This window comes from Seriola dumerili, unplaced genomic scaffold, assembly GCF_002260705.1.
Source record: "Seriola dumerili isolate Sdu_G_001 unplaced genomic scaffold, Sdu_1.0 BDQW01000025.1, whole genome shotgun sequence".
Lineage (NCBI taxonomy): Eukaryota > Metazoa > Chordata > Actinopteri > Carangiformes > Carangidae > Seriola > Seriola dumerili.
Genome location: NW_019174280.1, coordinates 22334135 through 22354201, shown reverse-complemented (window position 1 = coordinate 22354201; position 20067 = coordinate 22334135). Strand labels below are relative to the sequence as shown.

General features: G+C 47.2%; 2 protein-coding genes across 2 annotated transcripts in view; one reads left to right on the top strand and one right to left on the bottom strand.

The window, feature by feature from the left end:
- Positions 1-2368: 2368 nt before the first annotated feature.
- mfsd4b (major facilitator superfamily domain containing 4B) lies at positions 2369-7821 on the top strand. Its single transcript, XM_022767088.1, has 4 exons — positions 2369-2868; positions 3817-3985; positions 4090-4206; positions 4634-7821. The coding sequence occupies exons 1-4, from the start codon at positions 2596-2598 to the stop codon at positions 5938-5940; spliced, it is 1866 nt and encodes a 621-aa protein (XP_022622809.1). The 5' UTR covers positions 2369-2595; the 3' UTR covers positions 5941-7821.
- Positions 7822-7841: 20 nt separating this feature from the next.
- Positions 7842-20067, bottom strand: part of rev3l (REV3 like, DNA directed polymerase zeta catalytic subunit) — a 52393-nt gene continuing 40167 nt past the window's right edge. Inside the window, exons 14-32 of the mRNA XM_022766323.1 lie at positions 19127-20046; positions 18922-19007; positions 18601-18726; positions 18082-18274; positions 17870-17981; positions 17646-17761; positions 17204-17322; positions 15994-16112; positions 15721-15862; positions 14933-15177; positions 13713-13821; positions 12384-12590; positions 12070-12179; positions 11411-11525; positions 11130-11267; positions 10665-10855; positions 9775-10021; positions 9034-9243; positions 7842-7997 (exon numbers count right to left, since the gene is read on the bottom strand). Coding sequence (XP_022622044.1) covers positions 7857-7997; positions 9034-9243; positions 9775-10021; positions 10665-10855; positions 11130-11267; positions 11411-11525; positions 12070-12179; positions 12384-12590; positions 13713-13821; positions 14933-15177; positions 15721-15862; positions 15994-16112; positions 17204-17322; positions 17646-17761; positions 17870-17981; positions 18082-18274; positions 18601-18726; positions 18922-19007; positions 19127-20046 — 3646 coding nt within the window. The 3' untranslated portion in view covers positions 7842-7856. The remainder of the gene's footprint in view (positions 7998-9033; positions 9244-9774; positions 10022-10664; positions 10856-11129; positions 11268-11410; positions 11526-12069; positions 12180-12383; positions 12591-13712; positions 13822-14932; positions 15178-15720; positions 15863-15993; positions 16113-17203; positions 17323-17645; positions 17762-17869; positions 17982-18081; positions 18275-18600; positions 18727-18921; positions 19008-19126; positions 20047-20067) is intronic.

Genomic DNA, 20067 nt, shown 5'->3' with positions numbered 1-20067 from the left:
TTTATGCCTTACTATACTATGATATTTTTATGCCTTATTATACTATGCCGTTTTTTTGACTTTTTATGCCTTACTATACTATGACATTTTTATGCCCTACTAAACTATGTCGTTTTCATGAATTTTTATGCCTTACTATACTATGGTGCTTTTATGCCTTATTATACTATGTCGTTTTTGTGACTTTTTATGCCTTACTATACTATGACATTTTTATGCCTTATAATACTATGTCGTTTTTTTGCCTTACCATACTATGACATTTTTATGCCCTACTAAACTATGTCGTTTTCATGAATTTTTATGCCTTACTATACTATGACATTTTTATGCCTTATTAAATTATGTCATTTTTATGACTTTTTTATGCCTTACTATACTGTGACATTTTTATGCCCTACTAAACTATGTCGTTTTCATGAATTTTTATGCCTTACTATACTATGACATTTTTATGCCTTATTAAACTATGTCATTTTTATGACTTTTTAATGCCTCACCATACTATGTCGTTTTCATGAATTTTTATGCCTTACTATACTATGACATTTTTATGCCTTATTAAACTATGTCATTTTTATGACTTTTTAATGCCTCACCATACTATGTCGTTTTCATGAATTTTTATGCCTTACTATACTATGACATTTTTATGCCTTATTAAACTATGTCATTTTTATGACTTTTTTATGCCTCACCATACTATGTCGTTTTCATGAATTTTTATGCCTTACTATACTATGACATTTTTATGACTTATTATACTATGTCGTTTTTATGCCTTATTAAACTATGTCGTTTTTGGGACTTATTAAATTATGTCGTTTTCATGAATTTTTATGCCTTACTATACTATGACATTTTTATGCCCTACTAAACTATGTCGTTTTTGTGACTTTTTATGCTTTACTATACTATGACATTTTTATGCCTTATTATATTATGTCGTTTTTATGGATTTTTATGCCTTACCATACTATGACATTTTTATGCCTTACTATACTATGACATTTTTATGAATTTTTATACCTTACTATACTATGACATTTTCATGACTTATTATACTATGTCGTTTTTATGCCTTATTAAACTATGTTGTTTTCATGAATTTTTATGCCTTATTATACTATGACATTTTTATGCCTTATTATACTATGCTGTTTTTGTGACTTTTTATGCCTTACTATACTATGACATTTTCATCCCCTACTAAACTATGTTGTTTTTGTGACTTTTTATGCCTTACTATACTATGACATTTTTATGCCTTATTATACTATGTCGTTTTCATGAATTTTTATGCCTTACTATACTATGGCGTTTTTATGCCTTATTATACTAAGTCGTTTTTATGAATTTTTATGCCTTACCATACTATGACATTTTTATGAATTTTTATGCCTTACTATACTATGACATTTTTATGCCTTATTAAACTATGTCGTTTTTGGGACTTATTAAATTATGTCATTTTCATGAATTTTTATGCCTTACTATACTATGACATTTTTATGCCCTACTAAACTATGTTGTTTTTGTGACTTATTAAACTATGTCGTTTTCATGAATTTTTATGCCTTACTATACTATGACATTTTCATGCCCTACTAAACTATGTCGTTTTTGTGACTTTTTATGCCTTACTATACTATGACATTTTTATGCCTTATTATACTATGTCATTTTCATGAATTTTTATGCCTTACTATACTATGACATTTTTATGCCCTATTAAACTATGTCATTTTTATGACTTCTTTATGCCTTACCAATACTAAAATACATTTTTCTATTAGCTTGACATATATGTAAATATATGATATCATGCCAACTTTTAATAGGTTTCATATGTGATTTTTACATATACAGTATGCTATACTTTACATACATATGATTTTACTTCATATTCATATATGGAAATTCAATACATGTACATATAGGCCCATTACATTCGCGTATGGACATTTCTGAATGCAAATTCAGACCTTATATGTTAGTAAACCGTTTAGTTGACGGTATTAAAAAGCCAATCTCTTTGTTTTGGAGGGGTGGCGGGGTTGCTGCGTCCCTACCCCTGTTGAGACCAAACCTACGCCCTTGTGCAGATGAAATGTGGGAAACACTCATCAAAAGCAATAAACACTACAGCTAAACCCACCAATATCTGCGGTGGAAGGTAGATAAAACAAACACCCCAACAAACAAACACTCGCTGCAGTTTGTTTTAGACAGATTCATTAGTAAAAATGAGTTTCATCCGCGTCATTCGGAAGGTGGGTGACTTTAACGCACCGAGTGAGCCTCACTATCAATAGACGATCTTTGCGAGTCTCCAGCAGCCATAAATTCATTGTTGACATATGGAAGACTCCGCGGCTGCTGCGTCGCTCCGCTGTCATTCTCTGAACCACCCAGCTGTTTAAAGATGTCCCACTTTATTTCAACGTCTTCAGTTTAGAAACGTCTAAACAAGAAGAGGTGAAACGGGAAGAGGCCAATTAAACCTAAAACGGGTGGTGCGTCGATGTTTACTCGGCTGTTAACGGCAGTCTGACAGCGCACCATCACTACCGACGGTCGTAGTAAGTGACAGGTATGTCTTCGTCCGCCGTCGTGAAGAAGAAACACGTTAGATTCGCCAGCATGGAGGAGGACGACGACGACAACGACGACCAGGAGGAGGACACCCTGTTCGACAAGAGGAAGGACACCGGGCGAGGGCTGAAGAGTGCGCTGAAGGCGGTCAAGAGGGCGGCCAAGCCGGGATGCGACGACCGTGTGGAAGTGGTCGGCGGAGGAAGGAGCGGATACGGAGCGTGCGGCCGCTGGATCGTCACCCTGGCGCTCTGTGCATCTTTCCTGGGCTTGGTAAATGAGGAAGTGGAGGAGAGCGGAAAATATTCCACCAAAATGTCGCCTGTGTTTCCTCAGGCCTTCTCCTAATTAAATACAACCTGTGTAGGGATTGATATAATTCGTTTATTTAGCTAGCTAAGATTATTCTGATGTTATCAGTTAGCATAACAAAACAGCTCCTGATGCTCAAGAAATGAAGGAGTTATTTAAAAATGTGGATAAATGAGGAAAACAAATAATAAAAAGATGAGTTATTGTGAGATATTATCTTCTCTTATGCACAGAGAAAGACTAAAACACCTCTTTCTGTAGAGATAACAGCTGTTTGCGTCTAACAGGCCACACACTGCATCATGAGCAGCATTCAGGCCCAGGTACAACTAAATCACATATATTCATACACCTTTATTAATGACTCCAGTGATCATTGAGCAATAGAGCGGTTGTTACGTGTTGTAACGTGTGTTCACGTGAATGCTCCAGTGTTAGTTACAACCACTTTAACCACATCAGATGAGTAAAGTCCACCAACACACACCTGAGTGTCTGCTCACTTCCTGTCCTTCACACACGGGCTCAGTTGTTCCAGCAGCTGCCTGGTTCACTTTTATTCACTTACAGAATGAAATAGATAAACTGACTGCACTTATATAGTATATAGTATATTATCTTACAGCCACTCTAAGGGCTTTACAATACATGCCACACGGGGTTCATCATTTCTCTAAAATTACTCTCTCTCCTACTTGTAATTTTTACTTCAGTGGTCATTAACAAATATATCAAAGATACTTGCAATATAATAATAAGGAAGAAATAAGGAAGCTTTAGTGTTTTCAGAAAGTTCACTGCAGCACAATGTTTTTTAAAACACTTAACGCCCTTTTTTTGTGCATAAGAAGGTGAAACTAGTGTTTGTAACCCGTTCTGACCACGGTAACCGCCGTGTTGTTGTTCTAGGGGATGAGCATCTCAGTTCTCGGCCCCACCTTCGAGGACCTGGCTGTGAATGTGAAGAAGAACATCAGCAACATCTCCTACATCTTCGTCGGCCGCTCTGCCGGATACATCGGAGGATCCCTCTTAGGAGGCATCCTGTTCGACTGCATGAACCCACACCTCCTGCTGGGTAACCCCCCCCCCCCACATTGTTGTCAGTCTTCCAACATGCTAGCGTTGTGTCTCATAACCTTTGGGTGGATGAAGACTTTCTCTCTGACGATCTGTTTCCAGGTTTTTCTATGCTGGTCACAGCTTTTGGGATGTGTGCTATCCCCTTCTGTAAGCAGGCTCTGGTCCTCACCGGCCTCATGTCCAGCATTGGGATGTCTATGGGTGTTCTGGATACAGGTAAGACAACACAAGTCGCTTTATTTACAAAGGCCTAAGGAGAAAAGTACACACGCTATGTTGAAGTAACGGGCGGATCGAAGAGCTGCCATGGAAGAACCTTTCACTCACTGAAGAGGGGTGAAAGAAAAAGAAAGAAAAAGGAACATATTTCCCCTCATGACAGCAGAAATCATTTAGTAACGTGACATACGAATGTTAACTGCAGGAAAAGCGCAGGTGTAATTGATAAGATTAAAATGTGATGTGAATCGTAGCGTGTCACCAGGTCACCTCGTCCATCTGCAGCAGCTGAATGATTTGAAAATGCAGCAAAACAAGTTGTTGTAGTTACTGTAAAAGGAGGAAGATGAAGAGGAAATGATTGTATCTGGTGATCATGTAGTTTTCCTCTCTCTCTCTCTCTCTCTCTGTCTCTCTCTCTCAGGTGGGAATGTGCTCATATTGAACACGTGGGGGGAGCAGGCGGGCCCTCACATGCAGGCTCTGCATTTCAGCTTTGCGGCGGGAGCCTTCGTGTCTCCGATCATAGCCAAGCTTCTGTTCGGGCCTGATGGGAACAGCAGCACAGGAACCACACCCCCCAGCTCCTCGCCTCCCGCCGCCACAGAGCAAATCACCAAAGCCGCCGACGCTCAAACAATCATCCGCTACGTCCACAGCCGGAGCAGCACCCTCACATCCATGTGGGCCTACGTCGTGATCGGCTCTTTCGTCTTCCTCATCTCCTTCCTCTTCTTCGTCCTCTACGCTCGCAGCAGCGTGTCACGTGACAAAGCCCGCCTGTCGTCAGGAAAGCCGCTGGTGGCCAAACATCACATGGCTCTTGTCGTCCTGCTCTTCTTCTTCTTCTTCGCATACGTAGGTGCTGAGGTGGCATACGGCTCCTTCATCTTCACCTTTGCCAAGGACTACGCCCACATGCGCCAGTGGCAGGCGGCCGGGCTGAACTCGTTGTTCTGGGCGACGTTTGCTGCCTGTCGGGGGTTGGCCATCTTCTTCGCGGCGTGCGTGTACCCGGGCACCCTGATCCTGCTGAGCCTGGTGGGCTCCACCCTCTCCTCTCTGCTCCTCTGCCGCTTCAGCAGGGAGAAGGCGGCCTTATGGGTTTGCACCGGTCTCTACGGAGCGTCCATGGCCACCACCTTCCCCAGTGGCATCTCCTGGGTGGAGCAGTACACCACGGTGACGGGCCACACCGCCGCGGTGTTCGTGGTGGGTGCGGCGCTGGGGGAGATGGTGCTGCCCGCCCTCGTCGGCTTCCTGCTGGGGAAGTTCCCGGATCACCCCCTGCTGATGTACCTGTCGCTCATCACCGCCACCTTCACCTCCATCCTCTTCCCGGTCATGTACAAGCTGGCCTCCGCCCCCAGCGGTCAGGGCAGGAAACCCCGCGGCAGGAGCCAACCTGAAGCCGACGACAGCGAATTCCGCCAGGCGCTGCTGGACTCAGGAGCCAATGACGAAGAGGAGGAGGAGGAGGAGAACGAGGCGGATCAGTGGAACGATGCAGACTTCGAGGTGATTGAGATGGACGACACAGTGAGTTTGGTGAATTCACCCAGTAAAGCTTCCTCCCTCCCCGACGTCCCCGCTCTGACAGGGAGCTCCGCCTCCAACCTCCAGGTGACGGAGGCCGCAGGTGGAGCCACTTTTTCGGACGCCATCTCTCTGGTCGGAGACTCCCCCAGACGCAAACTGCTGCTCTCCCTCGACAGAGAGAAGAAAGACTGAAACCTCCTCCTCCTCCTGTGACTCCTAAGTGCTGTTGATCTCTCTCTGAACAGAAGAACCTGGAAATGTTCATGTACAGTTCTGATCATTTACAGGTCAGTGAATGCAACACTGGCTCCTGTCCCAATCGTGCAGCTTATACAAACATGTTTCAGACGCCCGCTGGAATGAAGACGGAGAAGACTGAACTCTACAGCGCACTACAGACGGTCTTAATGTGAAGGATCTGTGTCGGCCCGCTGAGGTCAAAGGTCAGGGTGGGCTGTAGAGCGGAAGCCCCTCAGTGCTGGTAGGAATTCAGTGCCTTGCTCAAAGGACGCGTGAGCAGAGTGAATGAGTTGAACATGGGACACTCGCCCTCGTCATCATCATGTCATCCTGCTGCCAAAAACCATGACGGAGTATTAGAGCCACACTGACGGAAACAAAAGGAAATTTTGAGAATAAAATCATAAAATTTAAAAGGAAAAAGTCAAAATATTATGAGAATAAAGTTTTAATTTTAGGTGATTCTACTGCCACTGACTGTCCTCTCACCTGTTTTGATTGGTTGATGTAATATTACAAAAAAAATAGTTTTTCTCTTGAAATTTTAAATTTTCGTAAAATTCCGACTTTATTCTGGTAATTTTAAACGTTTTCTTTTTTCCCCTCCGTGTGGCCCCAAGTCTCCGTCTTAAAACTGTAATTAATTTTGCACTGTTGCTGTGAATGTGATGACGATAGTTGTGTAAGATTTGAATGAAGTGGGTTTTTTTCGTTGCACTTTTGATAAAGATCAGGTTTTGATGTTTGTTTTTCCGTGCTGTAACGTGTCATGTGACTAACACGTGTTGTTACCGTGATTTTTGAAGTTTTTAAAAAAAAAAAACAAAAAAAAAAACTAAAGCACTCGAAGAAGAAGAAGGCGTTTAACTTTTTATTATATCAATCTCAAACCTCCACCCACAGCAATGTCCATTAAAAACAAACAAAAAACACCTCCTTCATTATCATCATTTTTTACATTTATACAAATACACAGATCCTGTGTACAGCTGTTCGGGGAGCTGAAGATCAGATCTTGATATAGTTTGATGACAGGTTTTGTTTTGTTTTTTCTTTGCACAGAAAAATTGGAAAGTTACATAAAACCATATGCACAAGGAAATAATAGACTCTTCATGACATAAATTATCAAAATACAGTATTGCAACAGTCCCAGATTTAAAAATAAAAACTGAAATGGTTTCCAGTTCCCACTCTGCAGAGTATGAAGTGTCAAATCTGCCAAAATGGACATCAATACAATCGAGGTTAATCAGATGAGAAACGGCGTCCTTTAACAGAAGGCGTAAAAACAGGTTTGATTGCATTCATGGCCGGAGCTTTAGTTTTTCTGATGCTAATGCACAGTGATGTCATAGAGGAGCTATACAGGAAGTATTTACAAGACTGCGGCCGTCATATAAAAATGAAGAAAAGTCTGTTATTGGTTTGAGTGTAGGTCGTTCTTGAGATTTGTCCGGAGCTCGTTAAAAACCGAAGACTTCAAACTGCTACAGCGCATCGACGACACAACACGTCGCACTCGGCGCCGTGATGTCACCACGGACACCGGCCTCACTCAGCCCATAGCAGCTAATGGGAGATGGCGGCAAACAAGCATGGAGACGAACACGGGCCCAAGTAGGGGCAGAGGGGCAGGGGGGGGGGCACTCCCCACAGGAGGCTGAAACCCGACAGTCTGCACACACACAGAAACACTTGTATAACAAATAACAGTTACAAGACAATGAAAACCCAACAGGGTTCAATCGAAGCACCATTTAAAATATTACAACTGAACGGACAATCAAACACTGAGATGGGGTGAGGGGTGGGGGGGGCAACAATTAGCACCAAATCATCAGGGAGCGCCAGTGTTCAGGAGCCAATCAGAACTGCTCCAGCAGCTGTCGGAGGTAGGGGGCCTTGCAGAGCTGTCTGTTGACCCGGGCCAGCTTGTAGAGGACGGGACAGTCCAGGGACACACAGGGAACCTGCCGCTCGGCACAGCCACTGCAGTTCCTGCAGATCTGGACAGACACACACACACACACACACACGAGACCGGGTCAAAGGTCGGGATCATCACAGACTCCCCCTGTTCCCACTGAGAGGAGGAACAGCCCCCACCACCCCGGGTTCAGATCCTCTCTTCTGGTTCACAGAGACTCTGACGGAAGAATCCACATCTGCCCCCACCTCCACATCAGTTACCACATCACAACCAAGCAGCAATTAATTATTAGTTCATTAACTTTAACTGACAGCACTTTGTGACATCATCATCATGTGACGACACCAAAACATGTTTCATACAGTTGTGGGTTTGGGACTTTTGATTTCACGCTCTTTATTCCCTCCCTTCACTTCCTGTTTGTAAAGAAAATAATGACGTAGGATCAGATGTGACGAGAGCAGGTTATGAATTTCTCATGGTGTCACGACCGGGCGGAGTCACGCTGAGCTCCGTGTTTATGCTAATGTTAGCGTTAGCTCCTTTCATGCTTCTTTGTTGACCATTCTTCTATCTTATTATTATTTCTTTTCCTGTTATGTCTGTTGTGTACCGTTCTTTTACGCTTCCAAGTGACCCTTGGTAACCACGGTAACCCTGTGTTTAATGTCACAAAGCTATGAACTTTGGGTAATTCCCTCAGGCAAAATCTGCAGAAATGCGGTTAGACACTGAACCCTCACGGACCTAACCAGGTGGACATTGGGGATCGGACCTGTGACACTGGGGGGGGGGGGGGTTCAGTGTCTTGCACATGTGGACTGGAGGAGCCGGGAAGCCGACGACCTCTGATTAGTGGACGAGCCGCTCTGCCTCCTGAACCACGGATGTGTTTGTTCTCACATTCATCTGCTGCACAAGTTTCTCTGTTCCCGCCTTTAATGCCAGATGAACACCTGAGTCCTGACACAGGTGTGACCTGGAAACTTTTCAGGGAAACGAGAGACGTCTGGAATCTTGTTTTCAGCAGTTAAATCTTCTAAAGTATTTCTAGGTGATTCAACATCATCTACACCTCAAACCAAACACGTCCGGAGAGGCTCGTCTCTCACCTTCAGCAGCTGGTCCTGCTGACTCTCCCACTGTCTCATGTCCTGGTAGAGTGTGACGGCGACTCTCTGAGGTTCGGCGCGACACCGCGAGCACACGCCCAGCTGGGTCAGCTCGTCGCACACGGGGCAGTGGAGCGTGGTGAAGTACTGGGAGATGGTTCCCTTCCTGCCCACTTCCTCCCCCCCGGAGGAGCAGGACGCTTTCTGGATCTGCAGCGAGACGCCGAGAGAGACAGACAAAAACAAAAAACACCATCGTCATACACCTGAAGCTTTACTCCAGTAAATACAAACGTATTGCAAACAGAGCAGCGACTGTGGTCACGTTCATTTCCTGAGATGAACTCCGCTCCGCTCCGCCAGCAGAGGGCGTGAGCGCTCCGCCAGCAGCCGACTTCAGGACTGACACAAAGACGTGAGACATCAGCGCTGCAGTTTGATGAGTCTCATTCGAGCCTCAGCAGGAAGGAGAGATTTTCTCTTCATCCTTTGTTCTCTCTGCACTAAACACACGGAGGGAAAGAAACCCGCCGCTCTCTGCTGCCATTCTGACCAGGGGCGACATTTTCTCCCTCACGCCAACAGCAGGATCATCGGTCGTTTATCAGTCAGACGTAAAAATCTATTAATCAAGAATCAATTCTCCAAACTCGAGCTCATTCAGATCCTTTGCTTCTTTTATTCTGAAGGTTTTCATGTTGCTGTATGAGTGAATTATTAAAACACAGATGTGCTGCTCACCCGGGGGAGCTCCTGGTACCAGCTGAACACGTCCACCCCGATCAGCTGGAACATGCGGGCCAGCGGCGGCAGGATCTGCTTGGTGACATAGTAGGTGGCGTTGAGCCGGAGGGCGGGTTCCTGTAGAACCTCCATGGGCCGACGCACCAGCTGGATGAGGGGGACGCCGGGCAGCCCGTACACGACCACGTAGGGAACCCGCTCGCCCACGCGTGGCTCCAGGCGCCGGTCGTACGCCATCATACGCCTGAGAGACACAAAACTGGTCAAAACTAATAGAAAACTTGACACGGCTGTTCATGACTGTTTCTACTCGTGTTCTCCTGCAGAGGAAGATATTCTACATTCGACTTTAAATAATAAATATTTCACAATAAAAGCGCCAACATGAAGGATAAGCTGCTGCTGATCGACACAGGAGATAAACTGTAACCACAGCTGAATATTTCCTTCTTACCCAGGCTGAATCTGAAATCTGATTTTTTTTTTTCTTCTTCACCCATTTAGAACTGGGTTGCCTAGCAACAGACTCAGGTACTGTACACGCAGGCTAGTGCAGCCAGACAATGAGCACTGTGGGGAAGGAGTAATTGGATTCACACTGAGTACAGTAACTGTAGTTGACAGCACGCTCTGTCTGTCTCAGACACACACACACGCACACGCGCACACGCACACGCACGCACACACACACACACACACACACACACACAGTAAACAAGCAAAGATATTCATCCAAGTGAAACTAAGGACTTTCTCTGTTTTATTTTGTGTTTTTTGAGCAGTTTCTCGGCAGGTGTCTGTCAAACGTTCAGTGACACACACACACACACACACACACACACACACACACACACACACAGACACACACACACACACACACATCTCACCTGGTGAGCTCCAGTGCGGGGACGCAGGCTCCGGGCCGGTACGAGCCGCTGCCTCTGTACTCCTTAGCGAAGGTCAGGTCCTGCATGCTGGCCCGACCGTCCAGAACCTTCACACACTGACGCTGCACGAACTGCTTCACCTGGCTGATGTCCCGCGTCTCAAACAGCAGCTTAATGGAACGCTCCAGGATCTGAGGACGGCGTGCGAGTGAAGGAGGGAGAGAATAAGAACGGAGGAGTGAGAGATGAAGCAGGATTCGTGTGAAACACGGGACTCTACTTCCTGTTGGATCCCTGGACATTCAAATATGATTATGAGGCGTGACGCCATGACTGGACACAGGACGAACACCGGGACGTTTCTGTCCAGATTGTCAAGTTTGAGTAAACGAGAGCGGGAAGGAAGGCGGCGTGGAGCGCAGGGAAACAGGCGAGAAGAGGAAAAAAAAATGGCTTGCTTGTTACCTTGGAAACAGCGGGGCAGCCGTCGCGGCGCACCGTCTCGATCCCTTTGGCGTCAAACACGGGTTCCTTTTGGTCAAGGCTTTCATACATGTATCCCACGTAACGCTTCTTTGTCTGCAGCACGCAGGGCAGGTACACCTGACACACACACACACACACACACACACACACACACACACACACACACAGATCAGTCATTACCTCTAAATGTGTCTATGTGCATACTGTGTGTGTGTGTGTGTGTGTGTGTGTGTGTGTGTGTGTGTGTGTGTGTGTGTTACCTTCTCAAACTTGAGCTTGACAGGTTTGGGGTTGGTTGCAGTCACTGCCTCAGCGATCTCGTTGCCGATCTTGAACGCCTGCTCTTTGGTGGCTCCTTTCAGCAGAACAAACATGCTGCGGACGACAAACAGGAAGTGTGTGTGAACACGTCGCCACGACGTCGGTCAGTTACTGCGGAGCTGAGTGATGAGAGTGAGACACGGCTGCTCCGTCAGCGGCCGATGAGTTTGTCAGCGGAGGAAAGTCGTTCAACTTCCCGCCGACGACGGTTCAGCAAATTTGCAGAAAAGTTGCAGTGATTGGACAAAAACACAAGGTCGCTCAGAATTCACGGGGATTGGTTGAATTCGTGTTCATTATCACGACATCGCGACTTTCTGACCGTCTGTTGTCTCAGTGCAACAGGCCGGAGACCGGACCAGCACAACCTCCAAACTTTTATGTGTGTAACTGATGGATTTTTGATGCTGACAATTAATTCATGAACCTTGGAGTGAGACAATTAAAAAGTTAATGACAGGAAACCCGACGTGTGTGAATGAGAAGCAGCTCAGGTGTAATCACGGCTCGCTCGCAGTGTTAACGCAGCGTCAGTCAGGGTGAGTGTGTTTTACTTGTATCTGCTCTGGGGACGGAGACGGCGACTGATGCTGCTCACCTGTCGGTGTCGCCGTACACGACGCGCGCCCCCCACTTCTTGGTGTCATTGACCAGCTTGATGGCTCTCTCCAGGGTCTCTCTGGCTTTGTGGACGATGCTGTCTCCGACCTGAGAGCGACAAAGAGACGAGACGCCAGTGACAGAATACTGCACCGCGGGAACACAAACATCTGGCTCTGCAGAAACTTCAGTTAGCGTTTACAGGAACATTAGAAATGGAGCCTCAAAACTATCTCTCATGAATATATGTGGTTCAGTTAATGCGAGCTCGTCTTCCTCGCTCCTCCTCGCAGTGACCTCCGGTGAGCTCACCTCCACGCTGGGCATGCGTCCGGAGTAGTTGGCTGCAGCGTAGCCGAAGGTGACGTTGGCGATGAGCTTGAGTCCCAGCTGTCGGGCGTCCAGCAGCTTCATGAGGGCTTTGTCCTGCTTGTAGGTCTTCATGGACTGCTTCACCATGATCCTGGTGCTGAGGATTTCCTCCAGCATGCTGGGCAGGACTCCTTTACGCACTGAGGCCTGGACAGAAAGAACCAGCAGGTGAGGACAGGTACATGCAATCTCATTTTTTTTTTTTCCATTTTCTTCAAACTATAGTGAGCTTTAATTCTGAAAAGTTCTGACAGGAAGTTCCAATGGTTCTGTTGCTTGCTTGACAGACGGACCTCTGAACTAGAGGACGAAGCAGATTCCACCTCTATTTTTATCAATCGGTTTCTCAAAATTAGCATCTGATTATGTTCCGACCGACATCACAGGTTACTGTCCGACCGCTGATCTGTTATCTCTGTCAAGCTGAACATGAAGGAAGCCGACGCCATGAACTAGAATCACCTCCGCGTGCTCGTATCCCTCCGCCACTCAGACTAGTTTCAGGTCACTCTGATGTTTATCCAGAGTCGTATAAAATATTAAACATTTCTGGGAATTTTTGTCTTGAGTTATGGCTACAAAATGTTTTCTGAGGTCACCGTGACCTTGACCTTTGACCTTTGACCACCAAAATCTAATCAGTTCATCCTCGAGTCCGAGTGAATGTTAGCGCCAAATTTGAAGAAGTTCCGTGGAGGCGTTTACGGAGATATCGTGTCCACGAGAATGAACCGAACTCCTCCTGAAACGGCAGAGTTGAAAGGTCACACGCGGCGGTGACGATCTGACGTCTTCTGTTAACGTCACTCTGCACACGCTCGTCACGTAGCGATCAGCTGACTACGGGCGACATCCCAGAACAGACATGAGGAACATCTTCAGAGCATCTATTTGATTGGCAGCAGCTAACTACAAAATCAAACCAGATCCAGACCGAACCTGGTCTCCTTCTTTAACAACCTCATCACTCACTGTGCTGTGGCCACGACTGAGTGTGTGTGTGTGTGTGTGTGTGTGTGTGTGTGTGTGTGTGTGTGTGTGTGTGTGTTATGTAATGAGACTGTGGGACAGCAGCCAGGGAGTGTGGAGCACAGAGTGAGTGAATGAAAGGAATGAATGGAGGGATGCAGAGCATGAAGCGAGCCCGTCTGCAGACGTGCTCGGCGTTCGCAGCAGCTGATGATCCGTCGCTGAGAGACGTGATTTATAACGGGGCCGAGCGGTTTTCCAGGACGGCGTTCGGAGAGGAGCGGTCAGAGGGCGCCGTACCTTGACGAAGGCGATGCCGTTGGGTGACACGGTGATGTCGTTGCGGAGCTGGTAGAGGAGCTCGGGAGGAACCCGCAGGGAGGTGCAGCCGAACTTAAACTCGTCAGGCCTGAGACAGAGACACGAGTGTATGAATATCATTGTGTGAAACACATAATCAATCAATCAATCAATCAATCAATCGTTTCGCCCTTTGATTTGGAGAAAATCTTTGTTCTACTACACAAATTTATACTCGTCCTTTCTGCTGAATATCTCTGTAAATGACTGAACAGTATTTACTTCTTAAGGCTCTAACAGTCATTCAATAAGTGACTGAATCATAGATCTCTCAGTATTCAGTGTGTGTGATCATTAATCAAAAGTCCTAATCATCAATGTGTTGAATATGACACAGATAACGGCTGTAAAAATAAACGAGTGAATGTGTCGTAGTGACAGAAAATGAATCATCTAAAATATATTGTGCTCAAACAAGAGGCCGGTTCCACAAAGACAGACTCTGTCAAAAGCAGTTTAGTCCTTGACTATCTAAAGCCGGACTGTGGGACAAAGAATTCTGGGTAAATGAAGACTTTTCTAATCCCCCCCCCCCCCAAAAATAAAAAAAATGGCCGACCGACCGCTGAGCTCCGTTTACCCTCAGCAGAAAACATTACGAGGACGTTTTAGATTTTAATCTTTAAAAACTCTTTCCCTCCTCTTCGCTGTCTCCATGACGATGTGAACAAACCACATTCTGAGCCATGATCCTCTGTTGGTTGCCGGGTGCTGCAGGTGTCATCGACAGGCTGTTTGGTCGCACATTGTTTTGGACGTTTGAGTCGATAAAGTTACACACAGGGAAAAAAAAAAAACCTGTTGCATGAAGCTGCTCTGTGTTTTATAAAGAAAAGAAAACTAGTTTCAAAACTGGAGACGATCTCCAGCTGTCCTCCGAGCTAATTTGTAAGTTGGAGCCAGCGAGGGTCTGCGGGGCACTTCTCTGCTAACATATGCATATCGGAGGGAGCGGATCATGGCTACGGCTGTTGCTAAGCAACTACAATAATCCTGCCAAAAAAGTTTAGATCTGCTGTGACTTGCAGAGAGCTCTGAGGTGTGAACAACACGCCGAGCTCTCAGCACGTCGGCTCCATTAAAAATAATGAGGGGAGGGAGGCGGCGCCGGAAGGAAGCTCTCCTAAACCAGAACACGCCGTGGGTCTGGGGGTCCTTACGTGCCGAGGCTGTCCATGTGGCCGAGGCAGGTGGAGTAGCAGTAGTTGTACGCGATGACGATGGAGGGGTAGAGCGACTGGAAGTCCAGTACGACCAGTGAGTTGCTGTAGAAGCGTGACTCGGGCTCCATGACCAGCGGGAGGCACTGCGGCGCCCTCTGCTGGGCTCGCTGCTGGACGCTGGGCGTCACGGGGATGTAGTTCAGAGGCTTGGCCACACGCAGCATCATGGACTCGACGCGGTACTGCGGGGACAGGAAGAGGAAACAGTGATACACCAAAGTGTTATTTGACGAGTCAGTGGATCCACCTGCGGCTCTCTCACAGCTTCATCAGTCCCTCCAGGATTTATTTTATCTGGGATTGTTGCGGCTAAAATACCAGATTTCTTTTCTTAAAGGTTATAATGTTTTTAGATGTTTGTTGTTTTTTCGCGGGAGAAAATAAAAAATTGTGTCCATCTTTCTGCCTGTGAAACAGCTCCATCCTTCCAAGCTTCAAAACCAGAAACAAGGAAGTGAGTCTGCTGACGTACATCACGGTTGTTGCTCAGGGACTGATGTGATTGGTTCAACTCGTGGAAACTGTGATGATGTTTGACCAAATTTTTCAGGAAAAGTTGCGCAGAATTCACGGGGATTGGTTGAATTTACGTTAATTATTGCGACATCGCGACTTTCTGGAGGGACTGATTTAAGACTACAGAGCAGAAACCTGAGGGCTGAATACACACTGTTCACAAAGACCCGTGTGAGTGTGTGTGTGTGTGTGTGTGTGTGTGTCGGTACCTGTGATCCTCGGGTCAGAACGTGGAAGAACTGAATCCCGAACAGTCTGGCCAGCTCGCTGGTTCTGCCGATGATGTCGTGCTGCTGCAGAAGCTGCATGGTGCCACACACTCGGCTCACGTAGTGGTCGACCGTCTTCCACCTACACACACACACACACACACACACACACACACACACAGCTTTATATTATACAAGGACAGACTTTGTACTTTGTGTTTTCTGAAAGTTGAAATAAACATGTTCACACGTACGACGACGTGTGGTACAAACCTGTATAAGTGTGTGCTGTGGTCAAACCAGTCGGACAGCGTGCGGGGACTGTAGAGCGGGAAACGCTGGTGCAGCACGTGGAACGCCACGTTCTCAAAGCTGTAGTTGTTCAAAGTCACCTGTTAATGTTGAAAATAATAATAATAATTAACGCAGTATCGGGAGAAAAGTCGCTCGAATTCAAAGTTATTTGTACAGAACCATCTCATACTAAAGCAGATCAATACACACCATACACACATACACACACACACACACACACACACACACACACAGAGTAGGGTCCAAACGTCTGTGTGGTAATTTGAGAAAACGCTTGACTGGAGAGGAAAGAGTGAGATCAGCTGGGACGGTTCACTGACAGCATGTCTGATACACGCCGAGGAGCCAGAACACCGAGTGCTTTGAAGACCAGGAGGAACATTTTAAACAAACAGCAGGACGCCGACCGAGTTCTGGATAAACTGTAATCTATGAACTGATAAACAGAGAGAACGGCAGTAATCCGTCTCTGAGTCAGAAAAGCCTCCGACTCCAGAAATATTCCGGCGCTGGAGAAAAAGGCGACGTTGATGACGGTGTTGATGTGGTCAGTCACCCGAGGTGGAGTAGGTGGAAAATAATACGCAGCATCGTCCGCCATAATGTACAGTTTGTGAAACGCCCTGAGTTTCCTCGTCTAAATCATACGTCTGAATCCTTTATGACAGTGGCTCCGAACATTTACGTCTTCTGAGCCCTGAAAATGAAACGTCTACTTATAACCACTGCAGACAGACGGACGGACAACAAGCTGAAACATAACGCCTCCGGCTCTGACTGTCGCCGCAGCAGATCCTCGTGGTCGTATCCCTCAGACTAGTTCCAGGCTCCATCCCAGGTTATGCAGAGTCACAGAACATATGAACCATCTGTGTGAAGTCTTGTGTAATGGCTAAAAAGTGCTGTCTGAAGTCACACTGATCTTGACCTTTGACCTTTAACCACCAAAATCTAATCATCCTTTAGCCCCAGTGAATGTTTGTGCCAACGGACGGACAACGCGACAACATGCCTCCGGCTCTGGCTGTCGCCGGCGCAGAGGAATAAAAATCAAGTGATGGTGAGAATCCTGACTTCTAGAGAAACCAGGTCACAGCTCAAACAGTGTGTGTGTGTGTGTGTGTGTGTGTGTGTGTGAGACGGGTGGAGGTCACGCCGGGACACCTGCCTCAGTCTTCATCACCCTCCACAGATTGATGGTGACGCGTCCGACGACGTGGATCTCCGTCATGGTGTCGGCTCCGTACTCGTCCGTGTCTGCGCCGAAGCGGTTCTCTCTGGAGTCACCTGAGGACACGAGCCAGACAGACAGCCAATTACAGAAGAGGAGGAGGAGGAGGAGGAGGAGGAGGAGGGGGGCTGACAGAGGCTCTTGACTCAGCTGCTACACACACACACACACACACACACACACTGTAAAAAGACCCAAACACACATTCACACAAACAAATGCAGCTCCCTGAGATATCGAGTCCACGAGAACGGGACGGACAACCCGAAAACAACATGGCCTCCGGCTCTGACTGTCGCAGGTGCGGAGGAATAAAAACTACATATAGCACCTTTAACCTTCTACATTAACTACTGGCGTCGGCGGCGAGCAGCCCTACCTGGCACTCGTGACAGCTGCTGACACAGGTCCACTCCGAGCACGGCGGCGCGCTGCAGCAGGTAGCCCCAGGATCGCATCTGCACCTCGTATCCTAACAGGATGTCTGGGTCGAACCTGACGAGAGCGCAGCCATGGTAACACAGAGGCTTCAGTGTTAAGATCAAAAAATATATAATTATCTCCTCCACACACACACACACACACACACACACACACACACACCTCCTCATGATGCTGATCAGCTCCTGGAACAGCATCTTCTCATCAGTGGCACATTTCACCTGCAGCCCAGAGACGCCCGACCTGACCAGCAGGGGCGCTGTTCCTCTGTCACCTGCTGAAGACATTTAAAGAACAGACTCATCGATCTGACACGACCACAAACACCTCAGAGAAATCACACACGAACACTTAAAAGGAAGCAATATCTTCACCTTCGTCTCCGCTTTGATAGTCTTTGTCCACCACAATGGCACCGGTCAGCTGTGTGCCGTCTACATCAGGCAAGGGGGCGTCAGAGCTGAGGCAGTAGAATAAGGCACATATGGGGTCGAACTCGGGGTCAGGCTCCAGGTCACGGCGAGTTCTTGCATGGAGCTCCATGCCCATCAGGGTTAGGTACTGGACCTGAGGAGGAGGAGGAGGAGAGACATGAGTTTGTGTCTTAAGTCTACCGCCTCCTGAAACCATATGTGAACCTGCTGGACTTATTTCTAACTGAACCGATATCAAGTGGATACGAATATCTAAATATATATATCTATATATATATAGATATATATATATGGTTTCAGTATTTGACACTTTGTGATTGGTGCTACTAAAGTATTTGCGGCTCAAAACGCAGCAATTTAAAATAATAATAATAATAATAAAATAAAGAAATCAACTCACTCTGATTTCTCTGATATGAGAGAAGTTCATTAACTAAACAGAGTCCAGGAGCAGCTCACCTCATGCAGAGCTTTGGCTTCCTGTAAGTTCTGCATGCTGACTTTGAAGCCGTAAGAGTTGGCTATGCTGGGCCCTTCGATCTGAGAGTTTTCTTTCTTTGGCACGTTCAGAGCAGCAAACTGGTTCTGTGGATGACCAAAGAGAATATGAGGAGAATCCAAAATGAACAAGGCAGACGCTTCAGACGGAATCGGGTTCAAACTGATGAAGCAAAGAGAAGATGCAGAGGTCTGCACTGGTTTTTCTAACCAGGCCGAACTGGTGAAATGGTGGTTGATGTGTGTGTGTGTGTGTGTGTGTGTGTGTGTGTGTGGTCTGACCTTTATCTGTGTGGTCAGTAACACTCTCCTCAGCGGGTCCGCCTGACTCGTCCTCCTCCAGTGAAGTCTCTGAGAGCCGTGACTCTCTGCAGCAGGAAAGAAACAGACGAGTGAGGCGACGGCAGGAAGCGGAAATGCGCGACGACGTCGGTCTGAGATAAAAACTCTTGTGTTCGTAAGACGGATCAAATGACTGATTTCTTACCCTCGGAGATGGGCGTGCTGCACACGGGCTCCACGTCTTCCTTGCTCCTCCGCCTCCTCCTCGAGAAGGGGGTGCTGTGAAGGAGATGGGGACTACTCCTGCCATCTTCCCTGTTACTGCTGACACGGAGGCGCGAGGGACTGCGGTTCTCTCCGAGCCGCTCCAGGGAGTTAGAGAGCCGAGGTGACGGCGGTTCTGGAGAGATTTCACTCTGCCTGTTTGAGCCGAGCTGGTCTGGGCCTGAGGGGCTGGGCTGACAGGACTGCTGCCACGGAGGCAGCTCGGGGGACTCTGGAGAGGTGGTTTTATCATCATCATCATCATCATCACCATCATCACCTTTGCCTTGTTCCTCCTGCTCAAGATCCACAGCTCCTTCATCTGAGACTGGACTCACCTGTGAGGATTTACTGTGAGAGCCTGTGTTCTTCAGAGGAGATATGATTAAGGACAGACTCCGCTTCTTCCTCCTCTGAGGCCTGACACCGGAGAGGTTCCCGCACAGCTCCACCTTCACCGATGGCTGCGCGCTTCTCTCCGGGTTCTCCTCCTCAAAATCCAACCCAGCCCTCCCGTTGTTCTTCAGCAGCCCCGTGTCTCTCCTCCACTTCTGCAGACACTCGTACTGTTTCCTGGCCTCCAGCCACAGACTGACGCGCTCTCGGCTCGGTGGGTTTTTGCAGGGCAGAAGAATGACCTTCTTGTCGCCGGCTGAGGACGGGTCGCGTCGGGCCGGCTCTTTGCTCGCCTCCGAGGCTCCCTGCGCTTGGGAACATGAGGTAATATTGGCGGCGGGGTGCGTCATGGCGGAGAAAGCCGTCTTCCAGAAGCAGAGGCCCTCCAAAGAGAGCTCTCCGCTGAACTCTGCTAGCTCCTTCGTCAGTCTGGTGCCCACCGTTAGCTTACGGCCGCCAACCTCCCTGGAGCAAAGACAGAGTTTA

What these genes read in the sequence shown, in the direction of transcription:
- mfsd4b (XM_022767088.1), top strand. Translation starts at nt 2,596, where the DNA reads ATGTCTTCGTCCGCCGTCGTGAAGAAGAAACACGTTAGATTCGCCAGC. An exon ending in GTGCATCTTTCCTGGGCTTG is followed by an intron (nt 2,869 to 3,816) that starts GTAAATGAGGAA and finishes TTGTTGTTCTAG; the next exon opens with GGGATGAGCATCTCAGTTCT. An exon ending in TATGGGTGTTCTGGATACAG is followed by an intron (nt 4,207 to 4,633) that starts GTAAGACAACAC and finishes TCTCTCTCTCAG; the next exon opens with GTGGGAATGTGCTCATATTG.